A 20,719-nucleotide genomic window follows, 5' to 3' on the forward strand; every position below is an offset into this window, starting at 1 on the left:
AGGGTCTAACCCTTTTGCCAATCTTCCCCCATTTGTTAATGTAAATGAGAGTCAATGAAGTTGTGATACAGTATTTGCAGAGTAGGAAAACCTGCCTTATTCAAACTTGTTCTGTCTTTCTACATAAAGTCAGAGATTTGACATGGATAAATACTGTGCAGTTTTGCCATTAATCTGAAAGCTTATCTGGATTGCTTGATATTTCTGAGTCTGTAGAAATAAAGTTGGAAACCTAGAGAACCGTTTGTAACCTTGGTGCTTCAGAGGCTTGTGGTAAATACAGCAGGCACAGTGTTCTGGTGTGGTGTTTCAATACTTCTCTTTTCAGTTTTGTTGGGGAAGGACAAGCAAAAAAGCCCAGACAATTATATAAAAGTTTAAAAGTGTTTTGAAGTATATAGTGCAGGCTTGGTTCTTCACGTGATAAAAACCTGGTTTGGCTTCAGTGTGTGAATAGTTTAACATCTGCCCTCCAAAATCCCTTTTTTGTACATGTATTACCTAGGGAATCTTACTCACAAACTTCAGTTTCCAAAATTAAGACTTCAGTGTCATAATAGTATCACAAGGCCTCCTGGTATCATGCCTTTGCAAAGGTTATAGCATTAATGAGGTATGAAAGCAGATTAACTACTAATCCAAGGTGTATACTGAATTGCCCCCTTACAGTAATGAGCTCAAATAATCAAGCACCTCATTTAGTTAAGAACAGGAATATGCAATTCCAAAGCTACTTCAGAAATGTATTTTTACCAGTTTAGAAGATAGAGACATGTTGCACAGAGTTAATCTTGGGCAAACTTAAAACTCTGTAAGAGTAATATGTAAGTACTTGCTTTTCCTCACTCTTCTTAACCAGGAACAGAAAAGCATGCATTTGTTTTTCAGAGACAAGTAGTTTAGGATCTTGGCCAGTAAAAGCAAACCAGGACTTCAGTCCTTTGTGGGTGAAAACTGACAATTCAAAGGGAAGGTGTTTCTGAAGAACACAGGCAGCTGATGGATTTTGTACAGAAGTGTATGCTCGGGAAAGCGAGACCCTCCTTGAAGTTCTTTTTCATTGCAGCAATTTGAGAAGCTGGGTAGCTCAGACTGTGTCAATCACAGATACTTTTGTACATGATTTGGACAATACAATTTTAAGAGACTTCTGCAGATTGCAGACTTTTTTTTGAACTTGCAAAACATGTTTCACTACTAAAAGGCTAGTAACTTCACACTGATTAAAAATATACACTGAGTTCAGGTTTTCAACTTAGGTTTGTGGCTCATCTTTATTTCTGGAGCACTTTAGCATTGCTGCACCTACAACACTGCATCTTGTGATGGCCCCTGTCTACCTTCTATGCTAGGGCATTTGCATGCTAATCCCCAAAAATGATGAGTCGTGTTTGAAATCTGGGGAGTGAACCTACCAAACTACATGAAAGAAGGGTTCAACTGAAGTCCAATCACCAATGACTATGTAATAAAATCACAACTGGAAATAAAAGCCTGGATGTACAGGGTGCATGTTTGTGACCCAGCCCTTAGGAGGAGACAAAATGCTCTGCTTTTTGTTTTATTGAATGAGGGGATTTCTGCCTGGCCCTGTAAGATGCAGTGTTCATTGTAGGGGGTGTTATTTCATGTTTATGAATTGGGAAGGGACCTCTGAAGAAGGGTGCAGAGGTACAAATTCAAGCAGTGCATGTTTTCAGTTTGTCTTTGTTTTCCCCTTGTGGTGACTTCCTGGCTTTTTATTCCTTGGGTCACAAAGCATTTGATTTTCAGCAGTGAGCAAGCATTATTCTAGTTTCTTACATGTATGTACAAGGAAATTCTGTTTGGTGAATTGCCACTTCCTCTCAAGGTGGCAAACAAGGGTTTTATTCCCAAGCAAGCTCTTTCAGTGCTGGATGAAAAGTACAATATCTGGGAAATTAGTTCAACTGAAGAGCTGAATTCTGCCAAGGGGAAAATTTTCACACCAACAGTGTCACAAAATCTGAGTTATTACAGGGAGTGAAGTTAAAAATTGCTGTCAAATGGGTTCTGGATGATGTTAATATGACTGTTTAGGGCAATGCACATTTAATTATTAACTGTTATGATACAATGCTGTTGTTGCTTCTGGGTCTTTATACTTTAATTTAGTGTTCTGCTATTGGGATTTTCAGGCAGCTATGTCAATGCAAAACATTCTCCTTTGAATATGGAGCTGAAGAATTTGGTCTGTCAGGAGAATTTGGTCACCAGGAGACCATGTTACTACTACTGTTACCAAAAAACTCAAACAACAAACCTAAACCCAAACAATAATTAAAAAAAAGGGCAAAAAACACCCAAACAACAACCCAAACCCCCAAAGCACCCAAAACAAAACTCCAAAGCAAACAGGTAAGCCAGCAGCAGTTTCTTGTAGGCAAAATGGAATAGAGCAATGTGTGAACAGTTAAAGTAACTTTAATGTCCTTCAAACACATCTGTCTGCAAGATGGAATGGTATTGGTGTTTATTGAATTCCTGAAGGAAAGCAGCTAGGTGAAAGCTTGGACTGAATTTCTTTCAATGAAGTACACTGAGAATTCAGTGTAATTCAGTGTAATTAACTCCAGGCCATGGATATGGGGTGGAGGAGGGCACAGTATCTTCTCGATGTGCCACGAGATCTCCAAGATTCTGAATTGCATCTTTACCCCTCCCCTGCTGATATCCCTGTCAGGCTTACATTGACAGTCTGGGATTGTTTCCAACATTGCCAAAGGACACCAATGTCAATACAAGCTTTTTTATGCTCTTCCCTCTCATGCCTGATTTTCTTTCAGATAATGTATAAAATGATAGATATTTCAATATCACAGTGTGGGGAGTTTAACCTGTGTGTTGTGGTAGTTCAGACTCTTGGCAGTAAATGACTTGTATTTTTGCTTTAAAAAAAAAATGCAGTTTTTCATCACTCTTTCTGACCCTGGAATGGTGGAAACAATCTGTTCTCATTGGGAAACACTGAATCTATGTGGAACACAAATGTAAATAGGGATTTATGTTATAAGTCTGTGGAAATTTTTGAGGACAGTTGACTTTGTTCGATGGACAGGATGACAGTATTTCTGAATCAATGAAAGGACAATGCTTTGGAAAAGAGAGTACATGATTCAATGATAAATGAAAAGCCAGAGTTAGAAATGAAAGCCTATGCATATTAATAAGGAAATGGAGAAACTAGATAGACTGTGTTAGAATTGGTATAAATTCTAGTGATTCAGGATTTGAAGACCTTCAGGGGTAAATCTACAGTTAGAAAAGCTATAAGATTCTGTAAAATTAAAGGATGTCTCTAAGGTAATGAGTGGAGTACTGAGATCCCTACCCCAGGGTAGATCAGGTCTACTGCATTGTGTTGGATTTTTTTTGCTGTCTTCTGGCCCATGGCTGGTGGTTGTGGGGCTAGAGTTCCTAAATGTCCCTGGCACAGTCCAGGGCAGAGCAGTGGCCTGGTAGAGATTATCTGATCACTGCTTATGGCAGGATTGCTTATAAGTAGTTGCTCTCTGTCCTTGGAACATGCAGGTTAGTGTGGCAATAGAGAACAGAGGAGGCAATCAGGAGTACTATGGCACATCTTAGGAGCGGTACCTCTTGTTGTAACAGAGTGTAATTTCCTTCTGTTGACATAAATTCATCCAATATTTTCAGTTGTATGAATGTCCTCCTTTGTAGCTGAACAAAGAGCCTATGGTAAATACATGATTTTATCGATTCAGTGCCCAAACTGGTAAGTGTAAAGGCAGGAACTGTGGGATCAGACCGACATTTTGCTCTGTCCCTGACAGCGTTCAAGAGCAGGCTGGACAGAGCCTTGGGCGACATGGTCTAGTGTGAGGTGTCCCAGCCCATGGTAGGAGGGGGTGGAACTGTATGATCTTAAGGTGCTTTCCAACCCAAACCATTCTATGATTGTCCACAAAATTTTTAAAATTCCTTCTTCTTCCTGTACATTTTATTCTGAGTCCCTCTATTTCCTTTTCTATTCAAAGTGCTAAATAGTTTATATATCTTTTGGAAACTATGGAAAATTAACCTCAATCCAAAAATTATTTAAAATTTTTTTTTTCATTTTTGAAATTGCTGAACTGAAATATTATCAAAGTTTTCATATCTGCTTTTGGCTGAAGTCATTAGTGGAATTTATCCAAGTGTCCAAGCTGTGTATAGCTACAGTGTCAGAAAGGGCAGACAGGACTCGTGGAGTTTTAAACAGGTGAAGCCAGACTAGAAGCATTTCCTTACAAGCACTTACTCGTAGTGAGGCAGTAGTATAATATTACATACAGAGCTGATGTAATGGAAGCTGCTTTAAAAATTATGTCTGCATTAAAAATCATATGTAAACAATATTCTGCTTTATCTTCTGCTGTGGACTGCCTTGAAATGCTCCAGCTCCCCATGTTGCAGATGTAGGCTTTTCACATCATTGCCAGGATTTGGTGCATGTATTTCATCAGTGGTTCTGGTACTTGCTCATTAATGGTTTCACTGCTCATTAATTTTTTAATGAACTTTTTTTCCTTGCCTTCTAGGTTTATGATGAATGTGACTTGGGAAGGTAAAGATTTGTCCTTCACAGAAGATGGTTATCAGGCACACCCCAGGCTGGTGGTGATAGTACTCAACAACGATCGCCAGTGGGAAAAGGTGAGCATTCATTACCTCTGAGTAAAAGATGTGACGGGAGCTAGGAGAGACTTGGTAGAACCCTATTAGTGACAAGTAGACAGATTAACGTCATGGATGTCAATGATGATACTCTGCTGTAGCAGGTTTGTCACAACAGTTCAGAAAAGCTGGTTCTGAGTAGGTATAAGGGGGTTTAACAGGGAAAACAACATATCAGTGAAGATAAACCATGTGGGTTTCAGAAGATTTATGTGAAACACACCTTGCATTTCTTTATACGATTTAGTAAAATAAAACAGGTGACTGAAATATCTCCAGAAACTTGGCCTTACCTACCTAAATTTGGATGGATTTGTGTATCTTGACGGCTCCAGTCAGGGTTGGTTTTTTTTTTGCTTGGTTTTGTTTTCTTCAACGCAATTTAGAGTGAAAATACATTCTTTTTTAACCTGTGAAATTTCCATGAATTAGAGGATAATCTGTCTAATGTGTACCTAAGAAGTTCAGAATCTTGACTTGTGTTCTCCTGGTAGACAAGTAATTTTCATAAGCCTCTATATAGACTACAAGAAAAAGTGTCTTGGTATCAGGGTTAATCATATATGTGATATGTAATAAAAGAAAAAGTTTACAATGAGGTTTTTTTCTATAAAACTCTCACCTCAGCCTGTGATTGTTTTGGCTCCCAGTTTTGGAGGTTACGTGTGGTCCCATGTTGTAAAAACAGGGGAGCTTAGAAACAGTTTGCAATATGAAACTATAGGAAAAAATACATCTGTATCATCCACCAGTTTTAAATTCATAAACCATGATCCTGTATTATCTAAATTGCTGCTGAAATCTATGAACTCTTTTTCTTATAGTTTTTGGATCCCATAAAGTCAACTTAAAACTCCAATTTGTAAGACTGCAAGACTCTTCATGATGTTGAATTATAATGACAAAACAAGAATTACTGAAGGACATCTCAGTAAATATGCTAGTCATGTAAAACCACAGGGAGTAGTCCTAGATTATGCTATGTATTTTTTTATGTTAATCTGATGCAAATTTAATTCTCTGGATAAATTTAATCCTATCCAAACATGCCAATATGAATCTTTGGGGGAATCTTTTGCTCAATAACTGTTACGAAAATGTCTTACCCTATTTTAAAATTCTACAACAGTCTTCATACCATATATAAAGTTGTGGAAAAAGTGTTCCACTACTTGGGGAATATTAGTATGAGGCACAAAAAGGAGAAGACAGTTAGAGAGGCAGCCAACAATGCTTATGTGCATTTTGTATCTTGAAACTTCTCTAAAGAGACCATTCAAAGGGACAGGGGAGATAGGCTTGATGTTTTTGAAAAATGAGCTAACAACAGCGAAGAAATGGTGGATATATGAAGTGACATTATGTCTAAGAAATAACTTGAGCCTTTTTTAACCTTCAGGCGACTCCCCTGTCAGAGAATGGAAGATTTAGTGCAGTTTTTTCTCTGTCTAGCTGTGCATGATGTATGGCAGCAGTGCACGCTCCACCTGCTGCCCTGGGCTACAAGACCTCTGTAGGCTGATGCTTACATTGCCAGTTGCACAGTTTTCTACCTGGGAAATCCCTTCCTGCTCATTGCTGTGCTGGGGGGCTTCTAGGAGAAAGAGAGGAGAGACTGAAGGGAAGCTCCTGCCCAGAAAAAAAGCCATATGCAGTTACTCCTAGCTGCCCCTTTTCTTTAGAGCCTTTTTGTTAGTAGGCCTGCCAAGTTACTTCAGTAGAGACAGCCTGCCCTAGCAGCAGCTTTCATGTCTGCTTCTCTATTGTAGGAGTGCGGGAAGGGGGCCAGGTTTAATTATGTCAGAGGGGAGAAGTGTAAGGCGGCCAAGAACAGGCTGTCACCACCAGAATTATTCTTCTGACCACAAGCTGATCCCTGTCTCTGTGGCTGAAGACTAAACTGACTAATCACTTACCCTGGCAAGCTGGATGTAGCTCCCAGCTATCTCAGAGCACCCCACATTTATATCAGCAGGGCACCACTGTGCACTTCAGAAGTAATAAGGCAGTTCCTCTGACTTACAGGCATGAGAAGGCCCTTGCCCAACCCCTGGTTTATTTGAACATTTTTCCAGCATCATCTCAACATTCTCTCCAAGTTGCATTTCTCACCCCATGTCTCTTGGCCAGTTTCTTTCTCCTTGTTTCTTTCTCCTTTCGCTGTTTTTCTCAATTTTAAAACTGTCAAAGTTACTCATCTGAGATCTAACATTTCCTGCTCTGAATTTCCAAACAGTCACATGGTTTTACTTCCACTGACAGTATTGCAGTATCACAGAACTGTTTTATTGAAGTCATATTAAATATCCTCAATCTTATATGGAAAGCATCAGTTCCTAGAATCTAATTAAATGATTTACTCATGTGAAAAGCTAACAATCCAACAGCCTGCTAATCCTTGTAATATAACTAATGTACATAGAAATTGCAAGTTTTATTATTTGTGTAAGAATGACTAAGTGTGGTTTATGTGAAGATGTTTTTACCCATTATTCTCCTGAAAGTGCAAGATTTAATATTAAAATTCATTCTTCTTTGGGTTTATTATAATAATCTGCTTTTACTTAAATACAGTTTCTCTTGGTGTCAAAATTGATATATTTGACTCGAAGCTTGAGGTTATAGCAAATCCGTTCAACCATAGTTTAACCATACATCTCTAAGAAATGGAGATGCCTTCCCAGAAAAATAAGTTCCTTTTTCTTTACAGATGACTCAGTATCAAAAGTCTGAGGTCATAATTTCACATGTAAATGTCTTGAGTGAGGGATTTGTCCCATATCAGGTTCTAAAAAAAGCTGGTTGAATGATAATAGTTTGAAGACTGAAAAACAATTTTGGGCATGTTCAAGCATGCATCCAGCAAGATATTGTGACAGGTCCTAAAGCAGCTACTCAAACTTCTGACATCAACGTTCATATTCTTGCTGCTAATCTTGACAGGCACAGGGGCCGCTGTTTTCTGGCAAGAGATTTTTAAGAAGATAAGCTTAATGTGCTTGTTTCAGTGAAACTTGAAATTTGTCAGTGTTGCCCAAATATCACCAAAACACTGCAGGAACACTGTGCCTAGTGCTAAAAAGTCCTCAGGGGTCTAGCAGTACCACCTGCAGCTCCCCCATTAAGCTTATCTTAGTGAGGTGTGACCTAGGTCTCATCCTTGGCCCATTAACTTCACTGAATTGCAAACCTTAGTCTGTTAGCGTTTTTTAGTCCTGTTTAATGTGGAAATAAAACCAATCAATCCCATATTAAAATCATATACTAGAATATAGTTAGCAGGGGCAAAATTACATGGTTTAATTAACTGTGCAGATCATATAAGTAAGGAAGGGAGGACTGTATAACTTTTAAAGATGAGTGTATTCTATGTGTGAAGATGAGTTTCAGAGTAAAAACAATTTTTTCTGGTGCTCCCACAGCTAGACACAGATAACATAACTGTGGTGGTCTGTATTCTGAGTGGATTTGTGAAATATAAATGTCTTATATTTTTGTAGCCACTGAGTTTTCACAAGAAGCAACAGTAACGGGAACTACACGGCACAATTGCAAGTTAAAAGCCACTGCAAGAACCATTACTTACTTCTGGGTTTATTCTAAACATAACCAGTCATCCACTTTCTGTTAATGCAGGATTTAATGTGGAACTTGATTTTGCTCTGATTAACTAGCATATGCCAGATTTACAAGCTCTGTGTGAAGTTGTACACATTTGCCTCTGAGTAGGAATGAGTGGGCAGAGGGTGCGCAATTCCTGCCTGGAATAAATGAACCAAGGTCTTCACAGAGAGCTCCATCTGGCTACTAACGTCCACCATCATGTAACTGAGAAAAGACAGGTATTATATCTAATGGTATAGATGAAACTTCACTAGACAAGAACTGAAAAACCTGACGCTCAGATTGCTGATGGATGTTTTTGTCAGTGTTATGTTGTAAGAAAAAGTCACTTAGATGGTACAGGGCAGTTTCTTATGACATCTTAATTGATTTCAGAGAAGGGATTGTGATATTTGAAGGATCCTGATGTCTCATGATAGACATTCCCTAAAAGTTGTAAAAAAAATGCATCTGTTTTAACTAGAACAGATGAAATTGCATTGTCTAATCACCCATTTGCTGGTATATCTTTTGTAAGTGGCTCTGTGGCCTAACACGATATATTATCTTTGCTCATAGCAGAAACAGCATGCTCTAACATCTGCTGGGTTGTCATTTTCTTTTTTCCATCCTTGTTGCTTAGTGCATTTAGTCTTCCTGTAAATGTGCCTAGCCTGACACTTACTGTCGAGTGAAAATTGTATGTTGTTTCTGTATCAGTGAGCTTTTACTTAGCTGAAAGGCCCTTCCTTTGACCTTTCTGTATGGAATTGTTTGAATTGCATCAATTATTATGCAGCATTTCTTAAATTGCATTCCCAAGGAGGATGGTTCCCTCCTCTCTGCTGCTGTAAAGAAGTCACAGCTACTATGGAAAACAGTGTGCTTCACTCCTGTTCATTACAGCTAGTATCAAAGAGGGGATTAAAGAGCAGGAGGACTTTCAGGGCAGCTCTTCCTCTCTGGAAGTCAGGGTATGGCTACCTGGACATCTCTGGAGAGCTGTAAGATCTTGACTGAGTGCAGAGCTGACGGAAAGTCATCCCTCACTGGGAGGAGGAGGAAGGAGGTGTCAATTTGTTTAGCTCTTTGCCTTTACTTCATAAAACGGCTGCTTCACCCTGAGTTTGAGCTCTTGCACTACATAGAGTGAAATGGCACATTTCCCAGTACCAAAACTATACTAACTGCTGAGGATTTGGTGAGTGCCAAATACTCATTTATCAACTAATTCTATGTTGATAAATGAGGCCATGGGAGGTGTTAATTTTTCTTTCGCCTGTTTGTTTATTCTCTCTCTGGGTGCTGTGTTTGTGGCAATGCTGGGCCCTTCCTGTCAGCAGCAGGAGCGGCCATGAGGGAAGGGCCCTGCATTTGCAGAACCTGCATGGGATTTGCAGCAAATCTTGACAGCTTCAGAGTCTTTAAATGTGCATTTCAAACCAGACAGGACTGTAAAACACTCCCTATTAATAAGACATGAAAATGCTCACATCATATTTTGTCATTTAAATTTAGCTGGCATTGTGTAATATGGACCTTCAGACCCACGAAGTGACACAAAGATTTGCAGCAGAAGGTAGGCAGCAGATGCTGCATCTGGAGGAAGGATTTTGCTCTTGTGCTTTGTTCTGCAGCTGCTTTTATTGTTAACCCAACAAACTCAATTTATGCTTTCTAGTTACTGGCTGTAAACCTGCCAGGGTAGCTCTTCCTTGGGAGTGGAAAAGTGTGATGAAGTAAAAGTAGTAAATAGTTTTTATATAAAGCGAGATTAGTTAGATTTTGCATTTGCTCAACATCATTTTCTTCACAAAAGTGGGACAGCTCAGAAAGCATGTTTGCAATATGTATGTGTGTTTAGTGTGGAAAGAACATCCCTGAAGACTTTTCTCTTTTCAAAGGCTTAGTTTGGTCCTGGGAGTGCATTTAGTATCCATGTTGTCATGTAACATTTTTTCTTACAAAAGGATGATGTCTGTATATTGTGTACAGATCCCATCTTCTGGGAAGAGGGTGACAGGACTGAGTTATTTGTTTTCTGTGAGATGTGCTGGTGTGACAGACTTCATTTTCATGCCAGCACTGGCACGTAAGGGAGAACATACTCTGCTCTTCTATCTCTCTGCTCAGGATCTGGCCTTTCGCTTTTTCTCTGTATGATGGTCTCTGTGATGGTGTGTGATTAGGAGTTTGTCAGACATCCATGTGTTATTTAGAGACTGTTTCAGGGTGCAGGGGGAGAGGGGTCTTCATGGGGTACAGCAATGTGCAAGCTTGCAAGCTGTATGTCTTTCTTAGGCTAGCTGTATTTACCTACCTGTTCCACCGAAACACACCAAATGCTTCATTATCACCCTCCTTACCTGCAGTCTTCAAAAGATAAAGATGCTGCATGAGATGGTCAAACAGTGTATGTAATACAGGGAGTTTGTAATGTGCTTTAGGCAACAGTGGATGAGGTGAGGGCCCTATGATTGCTAATTCAGCCTGACATCAAACAAGCTCTTCTGCACTCTCAGCTATTTTCTGCTTTCCTTCCTGTATCCTGTAACAATTAAACCAAACAGAATATTCCAGACTCCGTATGAAGATGGAGAAAATAGGAAAGAATGTGCAAGTTCAAAAGAAAGTGATATATGTACCATTGCAAGTCTGTACTTGAAACTAAGTTTTGCACATACAATAGTGAATTTAGTTTTGCTTATTCCATAGATTTTCTGCGTCTTTTCAACCCTTCACTCTGTAACAAAAGGATATTATCAATTGCACAAGGATGTTGAAAGAACTAAGTAATATATGAAGTATATATATAAATATATATATATATGTAGTGTTTGATTCACTGTTGAAATGGTATTTTTTACAAAAGTTCTAAAGTCTTTTGGCCATAAAAAAGGATTTTTATAATTTGGGCCAGGGTTCTTCCCAAAAATTATTCAGTTGCCCTTTTTTCAAATGAGGGCCATCTTCTGTATTTCTCTGGGATCAAGGTCACATCATTATCAGTTTTAGCTAAGAATGACAGAAACTTACCATAAATCTCTCAATGTTTTGTGGCATTTCTGCATAGTAGAGTAAAAGTATTTGCATGCAGTTTTTGACAGTTCCGTGATGGAGCATGTCTGCATTTTTTGAGCATTATCCTCAGCATGAATTTTCTTATTAAGAAAATGTTTGTTTTACAAATACATACTATGGTGTTTATGACTTTAAAATCTTTCTTAATGCAGTTTACCTTCCCCTTCCGTTTTTTGAATCTAGCAATGCAGATATTCCAGTGTATCTGCTGCAAATAAGCTCATTTTCACTCTTTATTTCTCTAGTAATATTAATTGGATTTCTAGTAATATTAATTGGATTCTTAGGAGGCTCTATTTCTAGATACACTTTTGTGTTCTTTGCACTCTAAGCATGCTATTCTCTTCTTCACTGTATGACTTGCTATAGAGCATAACTAAATTTAGTTAATTCAGTTTAAGTTTGAATGCCTAAATCAAATTTTCAGACCTGTCTTTGAACTATTCAGTAATTTCATCTTTCAGGTTGCATAATCCAGAAGTCCAAATATTCCTTCTGCACTTTATTTAATGCTCTATTAAATGGCTGTCATTCTAAAAATGCCATGTTACCTAAATGAAAAAGAGATTTTACACATTTAACAGAACATGCTTTACAAAAGTAGTTATATTTTTTTCCCACGTTCTACATGTGCCTCAAGTTGCTAAGGAAATTATTCGTCAGCACATAAGATTTTGAAACAGCAGATGGTTGCAGGTGAAGATGACTTTGAGTTACGCCAAAATGGGCATTGATGGGGATTTTAAATAATCTTTCAAGAAAGAGGAAAGGGATGCAGATAAGACTGAGCAAAATGCCCTCATTCATCTAATTTCTTGTCATTAGGGAGTGGCTACACTGAGTATAAATGTTTTATCGTATACTGGCTTCATTTAAATTCTGGATGGCTGGGCCTGCCACACCAGCTCAAATATGTGAGATTATTCTTGGAATGTGTCTCTGGTTGCATAGTGTTACTGAGCTGTGCTTTCAGTTGAGTTCTCTGAGCAGTAGTCTTGCCTTCAGGATGTAGGAAAAAATGGTTATCCTGACTGACACAAAGTTTTGCATTCTTAAAAATGTTTCTATTCTGGTTTTTAGAGGGGAAAAAAATTAAAAAGTTAAAATTTCAAATTCTATGAATCAGTAACCAGAACAAAAAGAGACAAAAGAATGGATTGGGGTAGTTTAAATTCTTTCACCTCAATTTTATTGCTACATATTCTGATAAATTAGCATGTATTTCTAGCATGTAGAAATTAGCATGTTAATAACAAGTGCAGAACTGTGAGTACAATGTCTTTATTAAAACATTTCTATTTCTGTTTACAAGCTATTTCAAATGGTGGGTTTATGCTTTTAACAGTGAACAACACACTTTCTGAGCTGTTTTTTTCTACCCATCTCCCATCCTATCAAAAGGTAATTCTGGCAACTGGCCTGTGCAGTATTTTAACTCCCTTTTGTCCTCGGGCTACCCTTTTCCAAGCAGCTATGGCTTAAAGACTGAAGAGATAAGAAAAAGCTTCAGAGCAGCAAAGAGTTCCCTTAAGACTGATTGAGTAGAAGTAAGAATTTTGACACAGCAGGTGGAAAGAATAAGATAGTAATTCTTCATTGTAGTGGTAACACCTCCACAGCAGAAGCAGTGTGTTTCTATCCTTGTGTAAATTTACCCCTATTTTATTTTTGTGGACCTGTTAGTCTTTGATGGACTGGCCATGAAAATTGTTTTTAGTCTCTGCTAAGAGTGTGCAGATTTATTGTTCACTACTGTTCCGTATTGGAGGTTTGTAGTTTCACCTGCAAATTAATGCTCCAATCATTTGTCATTAAAATTAGAAAATATTGCATGAAGAATCAGGGTACCAATATTAGTAGGTAAGCATGCTAATTTAAACCTCCTACCTCAAACCTAGATGCTTGGATTTTGTTGAAGGATGCCACGTTTAGTGCATTTCATCAGTAGTTATCATGCTCATGAAGTAGCACACTGAAAGTGAGTGCTGCAAAAAACTGGAGGCAATTGAATTTTGAAGCTGTCTGGTTGGTAAACTATTTCACTGTGAAATGTTTTATTCAAATATCACTGTTGTTTCCTACTGAGAACAGCAATTGAACTTTTCATATTCTACTTTTCAGATTTTACGTATGAGCTTTATTTATATTCTAGAGTATTTGTAGTGACCTTCACCAGTGAAACCAGGACTTGGAATGCTGCTTTTACCTCAGATATTTTGCTTTGTTGTCATTGGTAAGCCACTTATCAGTCAGTGTTGAAAAAGGACAAAACAAAGAATCATCAGGGTTGGAAAGGACCTTGAGATCATCTAGTTCCAGCCCTCATGCCATGGGCAGGGACACCACACACTAAACCATGTCACCCAAGACTCTGTCCAGCCTGGCCTTGACCATTTAGGTTTGCACACTAATTCTTAGACTTCACAAGCAGAGCAGACCTTTTTTAATGTTCTAAAATACCATGAGCATGTGTAGTTGTTATAACCTGTTGCTTTTTTCCCTAAGCATTTGAAAGCTTTAAAGGCATCCAAAACAGATATTGACTGGAAGTAATACTAGATCTGACTAACATGACATAAATGCTGATCCTGCAGGACACCTACATAGAGATGCAGTTTCATAAATTCTCTTTTTTTACAATGGGAACATGTTCATGTTTTAGTTTTGTTTATTCTGCAGCTTTTCTGTGTCATTTCAACCCTTCACTCTGTAACAAAGGGATAGTATCAATTGCACAAGGATATTGAAAGAACTAAATAATAGATGAAGATACAAAACATTGTCTCTTCATAAATAAGCAATACCATTCATATGCTTAGTAACAATGCTATAATTAATTCTACACAAGCTAAAAGGCTTCTAATAAAAATATTAAAATCCTACCATGTTTTAATTATGTGCTTTAATTGCATAAAACTAAATTCTTACCCTCCACTTTCTACCATTCTTCATGACATTGACATCTTTCTTTTGTAGTTTTTTTCATTGCCTTTCTGACACTGTGCTGGTGGTAGCAGGGATGACTTGCAATGTACATGCAATTTGTATACCATAAAGTCCAGATAAAGTCACTGTAACACTCCGGGACTGCAGTGCTAGACCTTTTTGGACAGAGAAATAGGGATGCCCCTGAGACCCAAGGCAAGGAGTTAATTTTAAGTTATTTCTTAAAATAAGTTTATAATGAGTGAATATTTGAATAAATATGTGAAAGGCAACAGATGAATTTTGGATCTAACTTGAGACATTGGCTCAACATGTAATACTTCCCTAAAAATACATCAAAAGAAATTAGCATTTCCCCCAAATCAGCTGTTTAATAATATGACTGGTTATATCCTCCACAGAATAATAAAATGTCAGCTACTCCAGTTGAAGGATGAAAGAGTACCATGATTCCTTTCTCAACAGCATCAAAGCAGTCATTACACTTTTGATAGGACCAGGTGAACTCATACTGTGGTGGGCAGCTCACATTCCTGTTGGTCCATGTGATAGTGATGGAGGTGCAGTGTGGCTTGCAGAGGGAAGTAAGTGCTTCAGGATTCAGCAGATCTGCCTTCTCCCAGAATCCTGTACTGAGCAATTTAGGAAGGCAGATGCTGCCACTATACAGTCCTGAGCACACAAATGCAACTGAGCCTCAGTCACATTTTGTTTCTTCTTGCTGCTTGGAATAGGCAGACGATCGGGCATGTTTTCCACTTCTGAAATACATCCTATTACTTGGCACGTTTGCTGTTCAACTGAAGCACTGAGCTGGCTGGAAATCTCCCCATTCCAGATGGCCAACTTCATGGTGTACTTATGGCATAGATACGAACGCCATGTAAGCTAATATAAACCAGTACAGACTCAGCTGTGGATGCAGTTATATACCATAACTTGATAATTCAACTGTTTTTGAAATATAACTGCTTCACACAGAGTTAGATTTGTTTCTCCATGTATGAAATAGTTTTTGTATGAAATCACTTGTATGTAATCACACAGATTTCATCCATTGTGTTTTGGTTAAATTTCATTCTAGAACTGTATGTATAAATCCTGTGCCCAGTTCCCATTGATTTAGGTGGGAATTCCTAATTCTCTTGAGATATTTTGAGTTTCCTCCTTTAAATGTATAGAGATTTGGCATCTCTGCCTCCTGCATTATAGTTCAGCAAAACATCTTGAATTATAAACAGGATGGAAAGGAAACTGCAAAGGGTACGTGCTTGTACGCTTCCCTAGATAGGAATGGAAATAAATCAAGTTCTTTGGAAATGTTTGTGATTTATTTTAATGTCTTTAGAAAACAGAAGGCAGATAATAATTTTTTACAGGTTTTTTTAGGACACAAGTCATTGTACTGTTAATTCCCATCATTTTCCTTGAAAAAGAAATATTTTAGCAGTCTCATGGTTATGTTATGGCTTTTTAGCTTAAGCAACTAATGAATTATTCAAATGAATTAGATTATAAATGTTGTGGATTACTAGATTGTTTATATTATCTGTCATTGCTACTTGCATAGAACATGCAATTTTATGTTGCAATTAGATTTATGGATACAAAGTAGTTCAACAATCTGAAGAAGCAAATGCCAGAGTTTTCAAAATATTTAAATCATATGCCCCTTTCTGATCTTATGGGAGTGGAAAGAAATGTAGCTTAGTTTAGAAGAGATATGGTATAATAGTAAATAAATAGGCAATTTTAATGTAAAGTAGGGAGTGTTTTCTTAAACTCCCTCAGCAGTTGGCATTAATTGAAGCAGAATAAAATATGTTATTTGTAACAAGAATTAAATCATGCACAATTATATTTACTAGAAATGTCATTTGGCCTGCCTCAGGCGCAATGATAAAGGCTTTCACAATGGCTTTCAAACCATAAGAATGGAAGAGTCTTCTTTTTGAGAAGATGCAGAAGTTATAATACTTTGGTTCTCAATCTGATTTATATGTGTGCATGGGGGTAGTTTATTTTTCTGGTTTGCTGCTGGTTTAGTTTGTTGTTTTTTGTTTGTTTTTTTTTTTATTACTATTTTTTCATTACTGCAAAATGGTCCTGACTACAAGTGGAGTATCTGGTTGTTCTTCTGGCTCAAATGGAAATGATGCATGTCAAATTTCAGCACAGCTATGGCCAGGTTATAGATAGTGTTAACTGATGTCAGCCAGCTTTATAAAGCTGTTATCTCTTAAGATTTTACCTTATTTGTCTTTAGAACAGTGCATTTTCTCACTTCATGCAATTACTGAAGAGTTCTAAGTAATTTTGATAACAAAACCCCAAGGCAACCATCTTTGCAATGTAATTTCCTGTACCTGTATCCCAGCACATTTAATACTAGATCTCATTTGTCAAATGAGACATCAGCACATCAGCAGCCTGTTTATCTTGGCATTTCAGGTGGGGAAATGGGAGAACAACTCCCTGAGCCTGAAGTACTCTGTCTGGCCAAGGTACAGCTCTTTCGCAGACAGTGACCCCGACGATAACCATTTGAGTATTGTCACCCTGGAGGAGGCTCCCTTTGTCATTGTTGAGGATGTGGATCCTTTGATGGAAAGTTGCCAGAAAAATACTGTGCCATGTCGTAAATTTGTCAAAATTAAGTAAGTAAATACACAGCATTCCTTTTTTTTTTTTCCTGAGTGAAAACTATATTCCCATATTTGCTTATTTCATTATACAACTGTTTTCTGATACTTTGCTGTTTTCCTCTTGATTCATATCTTTGCTTTTCCTTCTGTATTTCATTTCCAGTTTCTTCTTCTATTTCCCACGCTGTATACTCTTGATTGCATATCTTCTTTATTGTTGATAGAAATAAGTTGAAAAGTTCTGGTTATAGACACAGAATTCACATTGAATTAACAAGATAGTAAGTGTATAGCAAATTCAAAGTCAACTAGAATTTGCCTTTTTCAGTCACATGGAAGAAGAATGCATTCTAAAATAGGATTGCTTTAATGAGTCCGCTTTGAATTCTTTCCAGTTATGTTGAAATATGCCTGTTTTAATTTGTCTTTAACAATTTGAGAGTATCTCCTATTGAAAATGTATGTTTATGCTGAAATTTGGTACAGGATAAACTACTCCAGCATAAAAAAGCACTGTGATGCATCATATAGAGACAAGTCCCCTGTTTTTATTTCTTTGGAGGAGTCATTAGAAATCAGTGGAAAATTTATCTTTGTGAATTTATTGGTGTTGATTCACCATTCTGCGCTTCAGTCTACATATTTATGAACTGATTATAATAACATTTTTACTGAGCAGGTGATAGGGACTATAAGGCATGTTTCTGAAGATTTCCAGAGACTCCTAAATGGTTGTGTACATGCTTCCTGAAGTCCAGAAAAATATTTCTTTTGACATAACTGTAGTTGGTAAAGTTTTAAACTAGTTTTATTTTAGTTTTGAATTCTTTCAAAGGCTTTAAAATACTGCCTTGGCTTCTGAAGACGCTTATACTAGAAATTTCTAGAGTCATCTAGAGTCATGAAATTAACATTTCAAAAAAAAAAAAATAAAGAGAAATCTTCATGTTTGCACTCAAAGGTGGCCTGAAATTCACCTTCTCAAAGTACAGAAAAAGCTGCACCATTCATTTTCGGTACAGGGAACTGCTGTACCTTTATATGACATACATGTTGGGAATTTTTGTAATTATTAAATGACATGTAGTCTTCTGTCTTAAGAATAAAAGTAATAAATGTTTAATCCTGGTATAAGAAAGAGATTAGTGAGAGGAGACTATGTCTTGATGGAGAAGTGCGAGAGGCTAGATGCTGAAGCAGAAAGCATGTCATAAAAGGTCTACTATTATCTTCCATCTATTTCTCATCAAGCAACTGTGCTATGACTAGTGAGAGCTACAGACACCATATAAAGCATCCTGTGGATTGTTTCTCCATCGATTCAGGAAAACACGGTCATTCACAAGTACGACAAAATGTCATTTCAGAGTATGCTGAATTTTGCTATTGTGGTTCTTCTGTTTTTCCCAGTAGAAATGTTTGTCTTTCTTCTCTGTTGGCAGCAACTCAACTAATGAGGGGACTAATGTAAAGAAGTGCTGCAAAGGATTCTGCATTGATATCTTGAAGAAGTTGTCTAAAACTGTCAAGTTCACCTATGACCTGTATTTGGTGACTAATGGGAAACATGGCAAAAAAGTCAATAATGTGTGGAATGGAATGATTGGTGAAGTAAGTTCTGTTAGGTAAAAGATCTCTTAAGAACTTAGCAATGTTTGTTCTTCGTTCTTTTGGAGAAATGAGGTATTCTCTACTGAGTAATATTGGTGGTGTCTTCTCTTTGTGGATCAGGTGGTATACCATCGTGCAGTTATGGCTGTGGGGTCTCTCACTATTAATGAAGAGCGCTCTGAAGTGGTTGACTTTTCAGTGCCATTTGTTGAGACTGGGATTAGTGTCATGGTGTCACGGAGCAATGGCACAGTTTCACCATCTGCTTTTCTAGGTATGATTCTCCAACCCATCCAGATAATTTAATTGCATTTCTATAGAGTTGGGCAGGTTTTATTGTTCATTAAGCTTTATGGTGCATTGACATGTTTCTGTCAACTTTTGAATTCTTCATTAGGAAGTTTGTACTGTGTTGACCTGCTGATTAACATGACTATTAGCACATGAAGATAGTGCTGTTGGTTTCAGATGCAGTGAGTGAAAGCAAATTATTTCAAAGTGAAAAAAGAATTCCCAAAATCATCAGTTGGAAAAATTACTTCCTCAAAAACTGCTTCTCTACAAACTATGTTATGCTTGTTTAGCCCTTTATAAATGGTTTCATATCTTTTTAATATTCACATTCACAAAATAATTTAAAAACAACTTGTAGAACAGCTAACAAAAAGATACTTCCTTATAATCAGAAGAGGTCTGACAGCTAATTCAATAACAGTTCCCTCTGACTTCTGAACACTGTACTACTGCACTGGAGAGCTTCTGAGTGTTTTCTCCGTTGATGCGATTGAGCAGTGGAATTGTGATGATGCAGCTGAACAGTGGAGATATAGCAAAGAAATGAAAGGCTGAGCAGAAAGGACATGGGATATAAAAAAAACGAAGACTTTGGTCTTCTTTCCTTGTTTGCTTCTTGTTTCAATTATTTCTCCTTTCATTATTTTCCTCTCCTTCTCTTCTAGGGTTTAGAGTTTACTTCTCTATTTAGTGCTTAGCCTAAATTTACCTGAATCTGAAAAGAGAAGGAACCATGACATGGATCAAAAGTGCCTGGAATGCTGTTATGTTCCTCATAGTGTACTTGGGGACAGTATTTTTAAAGACGTTTGGCAGTGGAAAATAGTGCTAGTGACACTAAAATCATTTAAGTGAAACTGGAAAAAAAAGACAACACAAACCCAAACAACCCCAAATCCATCCATATTTTCCAGATGTCTTGTGGAAAAGTCTAGTATGTTCAAGTCCAGTGATGCCTTTTTTTACGTCACTGATGGTAGGTTTCTTTTAGATTGCCAAGTGTAAGTTCTTCACTTCTACTGAAATCGCTTGTAGCCATCGAGGAGCAGACGTTGGTATAGTATCAGCTACAAGTGGACAAATGTTTGGGTTTTCTTGCCTGAGAATCATCATTTAGCAACAGAGTTTATTTCTCATACCTGTTTCATAAAGGTACATTACAGAGATGATGCAAATAAGTATAATACAGTGAGTAATCAAATAACTTCCCAAACATAGAGATGCCTAAACAGATTTTGTTGGTGGTTTAATATTTTTGTTTAATGAATTAAAGACTTTTAAATTAAATCATAAGAGTCTATATTTTAATAAAAGTATTCAGATAGTATCTTTTCATTTCTCTAAGTCATTGACTTGTAAAGGTAATTCATTTTTTAAATTGCAGTTGCAGCATGTTGAAATTATCATTTGAACTGTAAGTACTGGAGTGCTTTCTAAATGTACTGCAAATGCAGTTGATTTTTACTATAGAATCTGCTTATCTCTTAAAAACCTGCTTACAGCTACCATCAAAAGAGGCAACTTTTGCATTTTCCACAACATATTTCTTAGATTTCTAAAATGCATTTAATGTTATTTGTTCAGTTGGGTGAACATATAATTCAAATGGCAAATAGCCCCATCTCATAAAGCTCTATAGAATAACATTAATTTTGAAGAAATCTGGTTTTTGTAGCAATAAATCAAGTCTGTGCTCTCAGAAGTATGTTCTGGCTTTTTACACGTAGATAAAACTTCCACTTTACTGGAATTGACTGTATATTTTAAGTAGTAACAGGCTTTGCCATGCAAAATACTATCAGCCAGATAACTGAATTTATTCACAGACTGATTTTATTTCA

At 37.3% G+C, this 20,719-nt stretch overlaps 1 protein-coding gene across 4 annotated transcripts in view; it reads left to right on the top strand.

The window, feature by feature from the left end:
* GRIN2A (glutamate ionotropic receptor NMDA type subunit 2A) overlaps window positions 1-20,719 on the top strand; it is a 184,533-nt gene that overhangs the window by 108,509 nt on the left and 55,305 nt on the right. For all 4 annotated transcript variants that reach the window (XM_062639386.1, XM_062639387.1, XM_062639388.1 and 1 more), the window contains 4 exons: window positions 4,563-4,677; window positions 16,780-16,985; window positions 18,416-18,584; window positions 18,705-18,858. In XM_062639386.1, the coding sequence (XP_062495370.1) occupies window positions 4,563-4,677; window positions 16,780-16,985; window positions 18,416-18,584; window positions 18,705-18,858 (644 nt within the window). The remainder of the gene's footprint in view (window positions 1-4,562; window positions 4,678-16,779; window positions 16,986-18,415; window positions 18,585-18,704; window positions 18,859-20,719) is intronic.

Source organism: Pezoporus occidentalis, unplaced genomic scaffold (assembly GCF_034315485.1).
Source record: "Pezoporus occidentalis ecotype Australia unplaced genomic scaffold, CSIRO_AGI_Poc_V1 ctg60, whole genome shotgun sequence".
In the NCBI taxonomy this organism is placed as follows: Eukaryota; Metazoa; Chordata; class Aves; order Psittaciformes; family Psittacidae; genus Pezoporus; species Pezoporus occidentalis.